Source organism: Urocitellus parryii, chromosome 2, assembly GCF_045843805.1.
Source record: "Urocitellus parryii isolate mUroPar1 chromosome 2, mUroPar1.hap1, whole genome shotgun sequence".
In the NCBI taxonomy this organism is placed as follows: domain Eukaryota; kingdom Metazoa; phylum Chordata; class Mammalia; order Rodentia; family Sciuridae; genus Urocitellus; species Urocitellus parryii.
The window spans coordinates 167,332,727-167,347,995 of NC_135532.1; the positions used below are offsets into that span (position 1 = coordinate 167,332,727).

At 39.1% G+C, this 15,269-nt stretch overlaps 1 protein-coding gene across 1 annotated transcript in view; it reads left to right on the plus strand.

Moving 5' to 3' along the window:
* Arhgap31 (Rho GTPase activating protein 31) overlaps window positions 1-15,269 on the plus strand; it is a 108,955-nt gene that overhangs the window by 65,283 nt on the left and 28,403 nt on the right. Inside the window, exons 2-3 of the mRNA XM_026394100.2 lie at window positions 2,781-2,883; window positions 5,334-5,478. Coding sequence (XP_026249885.2) covers window positions 2,781-2,883; window positions 5,334-5,478 — 248 coding nt within the window. The remainder of the gene's footprint in view (window positions 1-2,780; window positions 2,884-5,333; window positions 5,479-15,269) is intronic.

A 15,269-nucleotide genomic window follows, 5' to 3' on the forward strand; every position in this document is an offset into this window, starting at 1 on the left:
TGTTTTGCTGCTGCCACCTGCTCAAACAGAGCTGTAGACAAGAGGTTCTAGGGCCTCTGTACCAAAGCCAGAGTAAATGGAATGTGTTTTTCCCCACCTTTAAAACAAACAGAGCCTGAGTTGCTGGTGCTGAGAGGTAGAATACCAGGAGGTCCCTTTCTGAGGACAGGCTAGGACAAGTTGATGACACTGTACTGCCCCTTTTCTAGGATGTTCTTTATAAAGACTCTTTAAGTCCAAGGCTTTTGTTTGAGTCCTACTTGTGAATGCTCAGAGTTCTTAAGTTCGCTGGTGCTCTGCACAGCACAACAGCCATACACCTCAGTACAAACTACAAGTGCAGAGGCTGGGGATTAGCTCAGTGGCAAAGAGGTTGCACATGAGGTCCTGGGTGTGATTCTCAGCACCACAAAACAACGACAAAAAAGGAAAAAATCCCAATGAAACAAATCTGTAAGTTCAAATGCCCCAGGCCAAGCTTGACACCCATACCCCCAATTCACAATCTGTGTACTTGATTCCTACTGCCTTTGTGCTACAAAGATATGCCTAAGTGTGCAGAAAAGAAATCCTGAAGAAGCAAAATTGTTCTCACATAGAAACGTTTACCAAAGGGCACCATCCCAAAGAATTGAGATGAGGTTTGACTGGTATAAGCCCACTGGATGGAAGAAGGCAAGCTCTGTTTTCACCAAGAAAACCAAATTATAAATTTGTACCCTAGATAAGCTACACATAGAAATAGTAGTTGTCACTACTATTTTTATGAGCTTTTTAAATGTATTTTATTTTTAGCTTCTTAATATGCCAGGGTCTGTGCTAAATGTTCACAAGTATAATTTCAGCCCTAGCTATGAGTTAGTATCACTATTATCTGCATATTGCAGATGTGGGAATTAAGAAACAGAATCATTATACATTTTGTCAAAGGTTAGAAAGGTAGTTTGGCCTCCAAATGTGCCCTCTCAGCCATAGACCACATGAGGCCAGTTAGAGAAGAGCATGGTGGAATGGGGAGAGAGTTGTCATTATTGTGCACAGGAGGGTTTTTTTGTTTGTTTGTTTTTTTTGTGTGTGTGTGTGTGTGTGTGTGTGTTTGTGTGTGTGTTCTTTTAAGCATGGGAACTCTTTCTTTATTTGCATGAGGGTAGGAGACAAAAATCTTACCAAGAGCCCTATTTTCTAAGACACATCTAATCGTAGCTCTTCCAATAATTCCAATCCCAGGTCCACTCCCTGACCACTTTGCACTTGGGTTAACTGAGAATCTTCTCCCCAGTTTCAGTCATGGAGGATAGGCTAGGATCAAAACATGGGTGTGTCCCCCAAAGGGAGTGACTCTGGGCACAGACAGCCTTTGAGGGATGGACTGAATACTTTAAGTATGATGAACATTACTGAGCACCTGGAAGCACATGGGAGGGAGAGCTTGGAAAGTGCTGTAATAGGGAATTCAGGTAGAATGCAGAATCTGAACACCTGGTGTCTCCCACACAAAGGTCCAGTCCACTTTGGAATTGTGTGTACTTGTGAACCTGTGCAATAAGCATTAGTATTAGTATTAGTTTAATTTAAGGAAATAATGGATTGGATATGTGTTGAGAATATAAGCACAGTGTTTACTCAAGCCTTAGCCTATGGGGCCTGCATCAGCTCTAGGCCTCCAGGAATCACTGAAGACTTAGTCTGAGGCTTGGATTGTTCCCCAACAAACCACTATTCCCTGCTCTCTCACAGGGGGAATTCAGATGGTCCTGTCCAGGGACCCAGGTGGCAAGTGACTGGCTGCTCTCTCTGTACATCTGAAAGGACTGCGTCTGCTTTCTGCGTCACCAAATTGGCTGAGTTCCCCAAGGTCAGCCTTGAGGAGAGAACTGCATGCCAGGCTCATCTGTTAGGGCTCTGAACCTCAAGAGTGGCAGGAATCCAAGAGGCCATGTCAGTCCCTTTCATGTGGTCCACTTAAGTCAATGACTAAAAGGAAGAGGCAAAGGTTCTCACCTTTAAAAAGACATTTTAGCACTTTAATCTTTAAATCGCATTTGCCACTAGTCAGATTTTCTTCCAGTCATTTTTTCCTTCACAATTTTTTCTTTTACTTTTTTTTAACATAACTGAATTCAGTGTATATTCAATTTTGTGTCTTATTTGTCTTTTATATTTTATAAGTATATAAGCATTTTTCTTCCCAGTGTGAACTGCTTTTCATAAGCAACTAGTAATGGTGAGTGAGTTAAGTAAATTTACCTGTCTTGGTTCCTTTGTGTGTAAAATAAGGGAGTGGTTCTTCAATTTTAGGTTGCATCAGAATTATCCACAAGTAACTCTGCTTATTAAAACTTAGACTGCAGGCCCCACCCTCAGAATTTGAATCAATAGTTCTGGGGTGGGGCCAGAGATTTGTATATCCAACAAGTGCCCAGGGGATAATGATGATGGTGGGCAGGAAACCACATCAGTGGTCACTGGTAGAGAACCAGTATAATGAGGAGATTGAGTTGTGGAATTTCCAAAATCACCTCTGGCATCAGATATCTAAATTATTGCGTATTTTTCATATTCATATGCATGAGTGTTCTAGGCTTTGTCAAAACTCTATGATTTTTTGAAAGAGAAAAGGAATCTCACCTACCACTTGTAAGTAATTATTTCCATTTGTAGCTTATGTGAGTTCCATACTTACTCCTCTTTGAAGAGACAAGGATTTTTAAAAGGATATCCATAAAAGACAGTCAGATTGACATCTAATACTTTATTGTTTTTCCTTTTCTTTTACATAGTTCCATATGTGTTGAAGAGCTGTGCAGAGTTCATAGAGACTCACGGCATTGTAGATGGAATCTACCGGCTTTCAGGAGTCACCTCAAACATACAACGGCTAAGGTAAACAAAAAGAAAGCACCAGAATTCTTCCATGATCCTCCCTCTGTCCATACCTCTGTTGGCAGGTCTTGGGAGTATGAAAAACCTGAAGGAATGGTGGGAACAGTGGTGGTGTCCAGAGATCAAATGGGACTGCTTTCAGATGCCCAGTGTTCTTAATCTTAAGGAAGAAGCTCCCCAGCCTGAGAAAATCCTTTTCAGCAATAGGTTCTGGAATTTTTAATCTGTTTCTTTGTCTTGAGCAAGGTTTAGTCTTAGGCAGTTTTGATAACTCCAATGACCTGAATGACAAGTTAGGAAAACGTGGTGATGTACTACCATTCCTTTGCCTACCTAGAAGCTCGGGTAGATCAGGTCTCCTTAGGTAGTGTTCAGAGCTGGGGAATGGCTGTGTTTTCCAGTTAGCACACATTTGATATTTTTACTGGGTCGAGAAATCAGAAGTCTGCATGATTGTTCATTTCTTTGATACTGGTATTTTTAAAGTTACTAATGGATAAACCATTTCTAATTCTATGGGTATATCCTAAACATTTAAAAGAAATTTCTATCACATTAAGAGGGCAAAAACCTTTAACACAACAGAGATATACGTGTAGAGTATATGTAGCATATGTACGTAGTACATATAAAGTATTTATTTTCTATGACTAAAGCAATAGGTTTATGTATTTTGCATAATATTTTTAATGCCAAAACAAATTCATTTGGTGGTTATTTTTAAATACTTATAATATGTTCTATAGTTATAAATGTCAACTTTTAAAACCATAAAAACATTCTTATTGTAAGAATAATGTGTAAATGAATAGGTTATGCAGATAATTCAGCTCTCTTCTTCTTCCTCCTATTTGGTTTCTGTCCCTCCTTTCCAAACCTCACTTAAAATTAAATTTTATCAAAGGAAGAAAACATCCTTTTTATTCCTGGTGAAACAATGACTCTTAAGAAAAATAATTTGTTGATTACAGCCATGGATTTTAATGAATATACCTGTTTACATCATTCTACTCATGTGCCATTTTTTAGATTTATTTTAAAAAACAAGTCCTTTTTTTCCTTCATGGTGCTAAAGATTGAACCCAGGAATTCCCATATGCTGGGCGAGTGCTCTCCCACTAAGCCACACCTCCAGTTTCTAACAGCAGGTAGTTCTTTTTTTTTTTTTTTTTTTTTTCTGGTACCAGGGATTAAACTCAAGGGGCACTCAACCGCTGAACCACATCCCCAGCCCTATCTTGTATTTTATTTAAAGACAGGGATTCACTGAGTTGCCTAACACCTTGTGATTGATGAGGCTAGCTTTGAACTCGAGATCCTCCTGCCTCAGTCTCCCAAACCACTGGGATTACAGGCATGTATCACTGTACCCAGCAGCAGGTGGTTCTTAATGGTTTACTCTTAGCTCTGAAGTGCATTACCCACTATTGGTAAGACCTTTTGGTGGTGACAAATTCTTCTTCATTTAAGAACTGGCTTTAGCTTTAACAAGAGAAATTTGGGGGCTAAATAAATTAGCTCTACATTATTCTCCCTCTGTTCTCTTAGAACATACACCTATGAATCCATGAAGCCATGGTGCAGCTCTCCTTTCAAGGCCCCATTGCTTGCTTTCAGTTCCTGACAGCATCAGAGATCCCCTTGCCCTTTTCAAGGGACAGAACTGCAATATAGAATGTGCAGTGGGCTGTTTTGAGAATTCTGCTTCTGAGAGTCCTGTTGACTTTGTCACTCCCTTACTGACCAAGTGAACACTCTCAAGACGCCTAACTTCTATATGAATCATCATCATTTTTCAACCAATTTTTAATTTCTAACTACATATTATTCGAGGCAGTATATTCATGTAACCTTTTCAGGAAATGTTTTCTGATTGTAAACCAGGTCTGGAATCAGATGGTGTTCCCAGACAACCCACTGTGGAGTGTTTAAGATAGTTACAAGCTCATCTATACCATGGGAATCACCATCAGGCAGCCTCAAAGGTTCCATTGAGCATCAACGAGATAGTTGGTTAAGTTGTTTGTGACATCAGTATATGGAGATGAGTGATAATGAACTGACTGATCCACCCTGGTTTTGGTCTCTCTTATAAGAAAGGGAATTTCATTTGAGCAATGTTTTGGAAAATTACTGAAATCTCAATGGGCTCTTTTGGCAAATTGTTTTCATATTTCCCCATGCTAATAACCGAGATTGCGGATAGAATGCCACAGGTTATCCACTTGTAAATGAGCTTTACGTCTTTCCAATCACAGCAGATTTTGCAAGGAAGAGTCACACCTGAAGTTGAAGCCTTCCCGTGACTTTCTTGGGCCTGGAGTAGATTCAAGGTCAAAAATACAGTTGGATCACATTGTAGGCTCTTTTTACCCCTCAGCTGCCAAGCAGTTGCTGACATGGAACACATGTTCCCTGGGATTGTTATGTCTCCGTCTGTGTTGTTTCAGGCAAGAGTTTGGCTCAGATCAATGTCCAGATCTGACAAGGGAAGTGTACCTCCAGGACATCCACTGTGTGGGCTCCCTCTGCAAGCTCTACTTCAGGGAGCTGCCCAACCCCCTCCTGACTTATGAGCTCTATGGGAAATTCACGGTGAGTGTTTGGATTTCCATCATGGTTGCCGGGTGGGATGCATGAAAGGGCTAAGGAGAGTTTCAGCACTAAAATAACAATAATAGTACTCACTAGCTGGCTGACATTATCTTAGCATGGTGATGGAAGTGGATGGTATGGTAAGGAATGTAAGGTAGTGGAACTGTCCGCTAAATTTTTCTTTCTTGAATTTTCAGAATCATGTTGTTTGTTTTAAGAGCTGAATTAAATTATCTCCATGTTTATTCAACTGATGGGACTCATTGTATAGGGAGGAAACTGAGAACCAGAGAAGAGAGGTGGCTGGCCCAAGGTCACTCAGCAGAGGCAGGACAGGAACCTGAGACCCCTGATGCTAGGCAAGCACTACTGGTTCATTTCCATCAGGCTATTCCTTCTGTTTCTTTGGGGGGTTGGAGAAAGAGGTGGGTAGGTAGGGAAGGGAGTGAGAACAAACAAAACTCAAGAGGATAGGTCAGAAAGCTGGGAAGAGAACAGAAACTGAGAAAAGCAATCCAGAGGAAGCACAGGAAAGGTCAGTTTATTGGGTTGGTGGGCAGGATGAATGGACAAGAGCAAAACTCCTATCAAGTAGCTATATGGTCACCAAATTGGACACCCATGGGCAAGTTAAAAAGAGAATAAATGCTTAAAGGATGTCTGCAGAAATATCATTAAGAATAGGGCTTGAACATTGTGTTGCATGAGTAGAAGTATAGAGTGGGCAGAATTGGATTTACCCAAAGTTGGTGTTCCGCTAGCAAAAGAGGGGAGAGGGAGACTTGAGAATATACCAGGGTACCATTGACACAACTGACAATGGGATTTAGTCTGGACAGGAAGAGAAGCAAGAGTATAAGGTGATGAGTAACACTAAAGAAGTAGATTAAAGGATTCTTCATCTCAGTAGGTCTATGGAGTGATGGAGAAGGGGAGTCACAGGGAGAAGTTTGAAATTGAGAATCTGGAGGAGTTGTGGTGATTGGTAAGGACCAGATCTAGGTTCTAACAGTGAGAGAGGATCATGCTCATAGCCCTGTAATTAACATCTTTTTAAAATATTTTTTTTCATGGTACTGGGGATTGAAACCAGGTCCTTATACATACTAGGTAAGCACTCTACCACTGAGCCATCCACCAGTCCTTTGTATCTTTTTATTTTTATTTTTATTTTTGAGACAGGTTCTCACCAAGTGGCCAGGCTGGCCTTGAGCTTGTGATCCTCCTCCCCCAGCCTCCCTAATTGCTGGGATTACAGGCGTGTGCCACCATCAGGTTCTGTGGTTTACTTATTTTGAGCATATGAAAAGTTCTTCCATTTTAAATGATAAAAGAATAAAAAAAATGCTACTTCTTTTTAAAAAATTTGTTCTACTTAGTTGTACATGACAGCAGAATGCATTTGAATTCAGTGTACACAAATGGAGCACAACATTTCAATTCTCTGGTTGTACACAGTGTAGAGATCCAGCATTCCCGCAATCATACATGTACCTAGGGTAATTGACCATCTCATTCCACCATCTTTCCTACCCTCATAACCCCTCCCCACCCTCCCCTCTGCCCAATCCAAAGTTCCTCCATTCTTCCCATGCCCCCTGCCCCATCATAATCAGAGAAAATATATGGCTTTGTTTTGGGGGGATTGACTTACTTTGCTTAGCACAATATTCTCCAACTCCATCCATTTACCTGAAAATGCCATAATTTTATTCTCTTTTTATTTTAAGAATAATGCTATTTCTTAAAATCAGGCTTGGGTCTTTAAATATGTACTTAAAAGTTTTCATTGATACTAGGAAATATTCATGATGATAAATTCAAACAGACCCAGATATATAGCTTTAATTTTAAGAAGGATCAAAAGAAAGGATGCTTAAAAGACTGACCCATTTATTTTAGTGATGGGATCATACATCATTTTTCTTGCTTCTCTACACATTAACTTTCCTAATTTTATCCACTAAAAATACATTAATGTTTTGATGAAAAAAAAAAAAAGACCAACTCACACATGCAAAAAAAAAAAAAAAAAAAAAAAACTTAGGGGTAAACATTGACCACTACAGAAGTCAACACATACATTTGGTTGTAGAGTTGTCATAGTAGACAATTTGAGAAATGGAAGAAAGTAAAAAGGAACCCTTGGTCTTTCCTTAAGGACCAAAGACTACAGTGTTAACATGTTCTGAGTGTTTCCTTCAGTCTTTTGTTCTTTGCATAGTGTTTTTGTTGTGTTAAGTTTTTCCAGATCAAAATAAAAGTGTGTTTTTTAAAAAGTAATAATCCTAACAGCTAGGGAGCATGAGATAAGAGGATCTCGAGTTCGAAGCCAGCCTCGTCAATGGTAGGGCACTAAGCAGCTCAGTGAGGCCCTGTCTCTAAATAAAATACAAAATAGGGCTGGGGATGTGGTTCAATGTTTGAGTGCCCCTGAGTTCAATCCTCAGTACAAAAAAAAAAAAAGGTAATATAAAGGAAGTATAAAGGATAAGGTATAAATCACCTGTGGAAATCCCACACTCAAGCGTATCTGCCATCTTCTCTTTCACTCTTTAGTATGGGTGCGCTCTCTCTCTCTCTCTCTCTCTCTCTCTCTCTCTCTCTCTCTCTCTCTCACACACACACACACACACACACACTTTTTCTTTTCAATACAATATATTCCTGTTTTGGGACATTTTCATTTCAACAATGTGACAATCTTTTCATGTTAATAAATGTAAAGAGACACTGTTGTCACAGAGAATTCTTTCACATGGGCCATGGTTTCTTTCTTTCTTTCTTCTTTTTTTTTTTTTTTTTTTGAACTAGGGCTTGAAACCAGGGTTTCTTAACCACTGAGCCCCCTTTTTATATTTTATTTAGAGACAGGGTCTTACTGAGTTACTTAGGCCTTTCTATGTCGATGAGGCTGGCTTTGAACTTGTGATCCTTCTGATGGTACATGATTTCTGAAACCAGTCTCCCACTGATGGACATTTAGGTTTTTGGTTTCTCAATACCTTGCTTTTATTAAGACTGTTATAATAAACATTTATACACATTTACATTTTTGTCTATTTGCACCCTTAGGGGAGAAAAATCATTGAAGCAGACTAGCTGAGTAAAAAGTTCTTACTTAAAATTCTGTTCCCTATTTTCAAACTGTCCTCCAGAGAAACAGGAATGTGCTTTCCTTGCAGCTTTGCCAATACTGGATATTTTCCATTTATTAAATTGTTCACCAATCTGAATTAACTAAAAACAATACCTTATTGCTATTTTAATTGTAAGACTCCATTGTTTTCTACATATTTGTGATCCTCTTGTCAGTATAATAGTATCATCTTTGAATGTGATAGAATATCATCATGAAAATGAATCAAGTGAGTCTAATTTCTCCTAAATGCTATCTATTCTATTGTAGTCAGAGGTTGATAGGAATTCTTATCTAGAAACTTTAGAAATATGTTTCTTCTTAGGTCTTATCTACAGGCTAAGAACAAAACGCACATTTCTCTCTCCTTGTTCCCTTCCCTGATAGAACTGGTCATGTTGTTCTCTCACAGCAATTGAAATATACTAAAGCAACATTTTGTCAACTTGTCTTCAAATTTGAAGAAAATGACATTGTACTTAAGCAGTGTATTGACACTAAAAAATAAAATAGGAATGTTTTGTTACGAATTCTACAGAAGTAGGACCTAGCAAAGTTAACCATGTTGCAGAATTTATCATTTAATAGATTTCTTTGATCATAGTAATGAAGATAATATAAACAACCTTCATGGATATGAAAATAGCTGTGTTACATTGTTGTGCATTCTCACAATAATTTATTTAAATCTACTTGCTCAGCTGAAGTCAAAGAAGAGAATGGAATGAGAGAATTAGAAAAAAAAACATTGGTGGAATAATAGTAACAATAATAGCTGATATTTGTTGAGTGCTTACAATATCATAAACTCATTATAAGTATTATTTTATTTAATCCTTAAAATAACTCTATGAAGTAGATTTTATTGTCTGTTGTATAGATGAGTAAACTGAGGCTCAGTGAGACTTGTCTGGGTGGTACAAGTGGTAAGTGGGGGTAAAGATTAAAATTGTCTCATGAATCCCATGCTACTTATAAGCAGTGATACTTGAGTAGGTAGTAAATAACACAATGCCTATGTATTATAACATAAATAACATAATAAAAGAAATACTGAAGGAAGAGTTCCATAAACAGTGTTAGGATAATTGCTGTTGGAGAGGAGGAAATCAAATTGAATTCTTACCATTTAGCAGATTTCAGGGTACAGAAGAATAACAATTAAAGCAAAGGAAAAAAATTACAAAGACAAATTTAACCAACTAAACTATTTGTACATTATTTTTTCTACATTAAAAAACTCAGTAAATATCAGGACATGTAACTTAGTGGTAGATCACTTCCCTAGCATGTGTGAGGCCCTGGGTTCAATCCCCGGTACTGCAAATAATAATAATAATTTAATTTAAGAAAATAATAATTTTATTTAAGAAAATACATTAATAAAATTAAAAAGCAAGTGGCTAACTATGAAAACTATAATAAAATGACAAAAGAGATTAATATTCCTTATATATAACTCCTACTTATCAATGTAAAGAGAAAAATCACATAACACTCCTCTAAACAAAGAAGCAAAGAACTTTAACAATTCAGAGAAAAAGAAAATATTTTAAAATTGTTGATTATTAGGAAAATATATTGCTTATTTTTAAAAATTTTTAAACATTATCATTTCATGCTGGTAAGCTCATAATAAGACTGACTCTTTACAGTTTTTTACCGGAAATATAAACTTGATGAACACTCCAGAAAGTCATTAGAAATTACTGTCAAAGTTCCTAAAATGTTCATATTCTTTAATCCAATAAGTCTACAATTAGGACTCTACAATAAGGTAATAATCAGGTGTATACACAAATAACTGGTTTCTAAATATTTTTATTGCAATGGTATATATAATATCCAAATTTTTATTGTATCTACAAGATAGAAGTTGGATATAATAAATAATAAATCTATTTTTTAAACTGTGTATCCAAGAAGAGTTATATTTTTTTATGAATGTTTATTAGTCACAACAGAAAGTTAAATGGGGGCAGGAATCAGTATGTAAAACTAAATAGGAAATGATTCCAGTGTTCATATTTGATGCTGAGAGGCCTGGAACAGACCACTTCTTTTATGCTTCCTATATAAGTAGGTGGATAGTGGTTATTTCTGAGTAGTGCAATAAAGGGTGATTTTTATTTTTTGCAAATTTCATATTTTAGTTTTTAGTACATTATTAGTGTCCTGTGGTTGCTGTAATGAAGTACCACAAATCAAGTGACTGAACAGAAATTCATTCTCTCACAGTTCTGGAAGCCAGATGTCTGAAATAAATTTCACCAGGCTGAACCTGAAGTTTGAGCAGGGCTGGTGCTCCCTCCAGAGGATCCAGAGAAAAATTCACTCCTTGCTTTTCCCAGCTTCTGGTAGCTGTTGGTTGACATTCCTTGGCTGGCGGCCACATCACTGCCATCTCTGCCTCCAGGGTCACATTGCCTTTTCTTCTCACTGTGTCAATTTCCCTCTGCATCTCATTCATAGGATTCCTAAACTGCTTTTAGGGATCACTCAGATAGTCTAGAATAATCTCCCCGCTCAAGGTCCTTACCTTAATCACACCTTAAGGACTCTTTGTCCAAATGCTTTAACATTTCCATGCTCCAGGGATTAGGACCTTGTATCCTTGGGAGTTATTATTCAGCCTACCACATTATGCTTTATTTTTATCAGAAAAAAAATACACCATTTATTTTAGGAAAAAAAATCAGTTTTGTTCAGATCAATTAAGCTAAAATTCTTACACCCAAAGTAGAAAAATTTGCTGATTTGGAGTTTTTAGGGAAGGTACTATAATTACATATTTAAATTGAAATCATTTCTTTATGTATCAGTTTCGCTCATTAAATGTAAGCTTCCTGAGGACACAAACTATTTTATTAGTTAGTGTGTTTCTTTTCCTTGTTCTTCAGCTACTGGAAAATGTGGTAACTATTACTTAGTAAATGTTTGCTGGTAGGTTGCTGTTGACCTACACACATCATCTAAATGAAGAGGCAAACAACTAGTGCATGAGTTTAAGATGATTGCAAAGGGGCCAATGGCCACCTTTTACACTGAAAGTCCCATATCAGCAGAAATCCTTCAACAGGCAAACCAGGATGATTGGTCACCCAGCCAGGAGCCCAAAGTCCAGGGAAGCTACCTCAACAAGGCTGGTATTCATCCTGGTGGAAAGTGGTCCTAAGATGATACTGTCCTGGAAGTGTGGCCCAAATGTAGCTGCTTGGTGCTTTCAAGCACAATGCAAAATATTAATGTAATCACTTATTTTATTCAAAAAATGTTTATTGCTTCCCTACTATATACAATTGGCAGGCATAGTTCTAGGGGCTGGAGATTTAATGGTGAGAAAGACAGATACTATTCTTGCTTTAGTGAAACTTACATTTTAATGACGAAGAAAGATGATAAACACATGTAGGGTATAGAGTTATAATGAGAATTGTTGATAAGTACTATGAAGAAAAATAACACGGTGTGGGGGAAAGGACAGTGTTTTAGGATAATCAGAGGTCTGTCTATGAGGTGACATTTGAACAGAGACAATGAAGCAAGAGAACAGATTGCGCAAGTATCTGGGGGAAGAGGGTGGCAAGAAGAATCAGCAGGTGCAAAGGCCCTTGGCTTGGTCCATGCCAAGCTTGAGGGAACATGCAGAGCCAGTGTGGGCCAGCACTTAGCCAGCAAAGTGAAGGTGATGGGAGACTCGGAAGAGAAACTCACAGATGGCCAGATCACTTGCTTGCTTCCACGGGTATGCCAAAGTCACATGCAAAAGACCCATGAAGGACATAGAGTAGTTACCTCTGGAGACTGAGGGTCTGCAGTTGGAAGGAAAACTAACTTTCCTCTATTTATCTTTTCGGGTATTTTGTTTTGTTTTTATCTTGCACATGAATGTCCTTTCTTAAAAAAAAAATCTAATAATTTAAAACAATAAAGAGGTTTATAACAATTTTTAAATAATTAATTAAACTTGAAGTTGAAGCTAGGTACAGCAGGAAGAGAGAATTCCTGGTTGGTTGTGTTGAGTCACCATAGATAGGGCTCTCCAGGCAGCAGAGGTGTGGTAGCAGTGGTAGCTTTGGGGAAAGAGAACCCTGAGTAAGGGCCCTACCACCAGGACCAGATCCCAGCCTTTTCCCAAGTCCTCATAGAGCAGGAAGCTGGTCTTGTTAAAACCGATTGGGAAAGAACTCATAGATTCAGTTAAGATTTAGCCTTTAGCCAGATTGGCCTGGCTAATGTGGAGTGAAGTCCTCTCTTTTGGAAGACTGAGGGGGTTGAACTCAGGGGTGCTTTATCACTGAACTACCTCCCAACCCTTTTTATTTTGAGACAGAGTCTCACTAAGTTTCTGAGGCTGGAGAACTTGTGGTCTTCCTTCCTCAGCCTCCCCAGTAGCTGGGATTATGGGCAGTACCACCTTGTCAGGCCTGAGTGAAGTTCTCCTACAGGCAAAAAAAAAAAAAAAAAAAAAAGAAGGTCAGAATTTCAACACCTCTTCCCTAGTTTCAGTGACAGTTGTGCCATCCTGACAAGGGAAAGTAAAGAAACTAAAAATCAATGTGCAGTGACCTGACCCCTCCAGGAGAAAAACAAGGATCTAGAGAGCTTCGAGATAGGATTCGGGTGGAATGGGGAGAGGCTGAGAATGATGAAATAAACACCAATCCCAAGTGGGACCTGCAGGCATCAGGGCAAGCCTGCGCTCCATCTTGGAGACTAAAGATGACTAACAGCTTCCTAAACGTTAAAGGAACTTTCCACCAGGATTGATAACTTGACCTGCACCTTTATTCCCCAGACACATTTTTTGAAAGGGGAGTGGTGCAAAGCTTTGCAGAGCTCCATCCTGTCGGTGCAGAGGAAGGAGGGAGGCCTCCCAGCCCTCCCTGCAGGCACCACAGAACTAGGAAGGTCCACAGGCACTCGGCAGCCCCTCCCTTCCCTACAGCCGCTCCCCTTTGCCCTGCTGGTGAGGTTCTCCCTAACTGTGCAGTTGGTCCACTCCACAATCCTATTTTCTGAGAAACAACTCCTAGGAAGAGAAAGGGAACTTCCTGGAGGCCCCACCCTTGCCCCTGGCCCTCCATACTTCAGGTCTTACAAAGCAAGGCCTGCAGCTGTGATCTCTCTGTGCTGGCAGACCCAGCAGGAGGTTGGGACCCCTGAGACTGTCAATGCTCCTGGCCCCACGTTTCCCCCCATCTCTGCTGAGGAAAAGAGAGCTCAAGTTTACCCTGTAGAGAATTCTGACTGCCTTTTAAAATGGTGGGCTTCTATATATATGTGTGACTTGAATTAAATAAAAAGGGTAAATAGAAAAAACTTGGTGGACAAAGCCCTGACATGATGTCCCCATGTAAGATTCACCTATAATGTGCCAAGCACTGTTCTGTAAATGGGGACTTACCACATTCCTGCATTTTAGAGAGCTTTCCTTCTATCAGAGGAGACTGACTGACTGATAACCCCACTAGATAAGTACATTGGACTTAGAAGGAGAAAGTGAGAGGGTTGGGGGTGTCCTGGCTGGGACAGGACTCCTCTAAGTCAGGCTAGAACCTAGAGGTGTGGCTCAGAATAGGGCACGGCAAACAGAGTAAGTAAAGTTAGTGCCTTCCACACTTAATGAGAAATGAGTGCCTAAAAACTACAGTTAGGAGTGTGAATATCAGCCAGGAAATGATAGCCAAAGACTGAATGGAGATAAATAATACATGAAAATCATTTGTTAGAATCTCAGTTTTGGTTGTATTGCAGCAAACAGTTATTTATTAAATTAAAAAATGCATTTTATTATTACACCAGGCATTATATTTGTCTTAGCTTTTTCACTGCTGTGACTAAAGGACCTGACCAGAATAATTGTAGGGGAGGAAAAAGTTTATTTAGGGGTTCACAGTTTCAGAGGTCTTAGTCCACAGAAAGCCGGCTCCATTCTTTGAGGCTCAAGGTAAGACTGAACATCATGGCGGGAGAGTGTGGTGGGAGGAAGCAGCTCACATCATGATCAGGAGGCAAAGAGAGATTTTTCTACTCTTTAGATAAAAAAATATATACCCCCAAACCACGCCCCCAAGTCCCACCTTCTCCAGCCACACCCCATCACTTCAGTGACCACTGTTAATCCCTCTTAGGGGATTAATTCACTGATTGGGTTAAGACTTACAACCCAATCATTTATCCTCTGAACCTTCTTGCATTGTGTCACACATGAGCTTTTGGGGTAACCTCACATCCAAACCACAACAGTATGCAAACATAAAACAAGTGTGTGACACCAAAAGGAAATATTAGATTGCATCAGCCATATAGATGCCTATGAATTCAAGATCAAGGTGGGGGTGGGAGTGGTTTGGTGGTACAGTGCTTGCCAAGCATGAGCCAGACCCTGGATTCAATCCCAGTGCTACAAAATAAATAGAAAAATAAAAGATCAAGAGCCCCTTTTAAAGCACATATTGGTCTAGGTAGGGTTACTCAGGCATTTACATATGAGGAAAAAAACATGGAATGGTAGCTGAAGAGTTGCACATTTTTAATATACATAAGTTACACATCAGTTAAAAAAAAAAGTGATTGCCATTGCCTTGGACTCAGTGAGTGCTCATGATCCTGCAGTTCATGAGCACTCACACTCTGCCCTGGAGAGGCC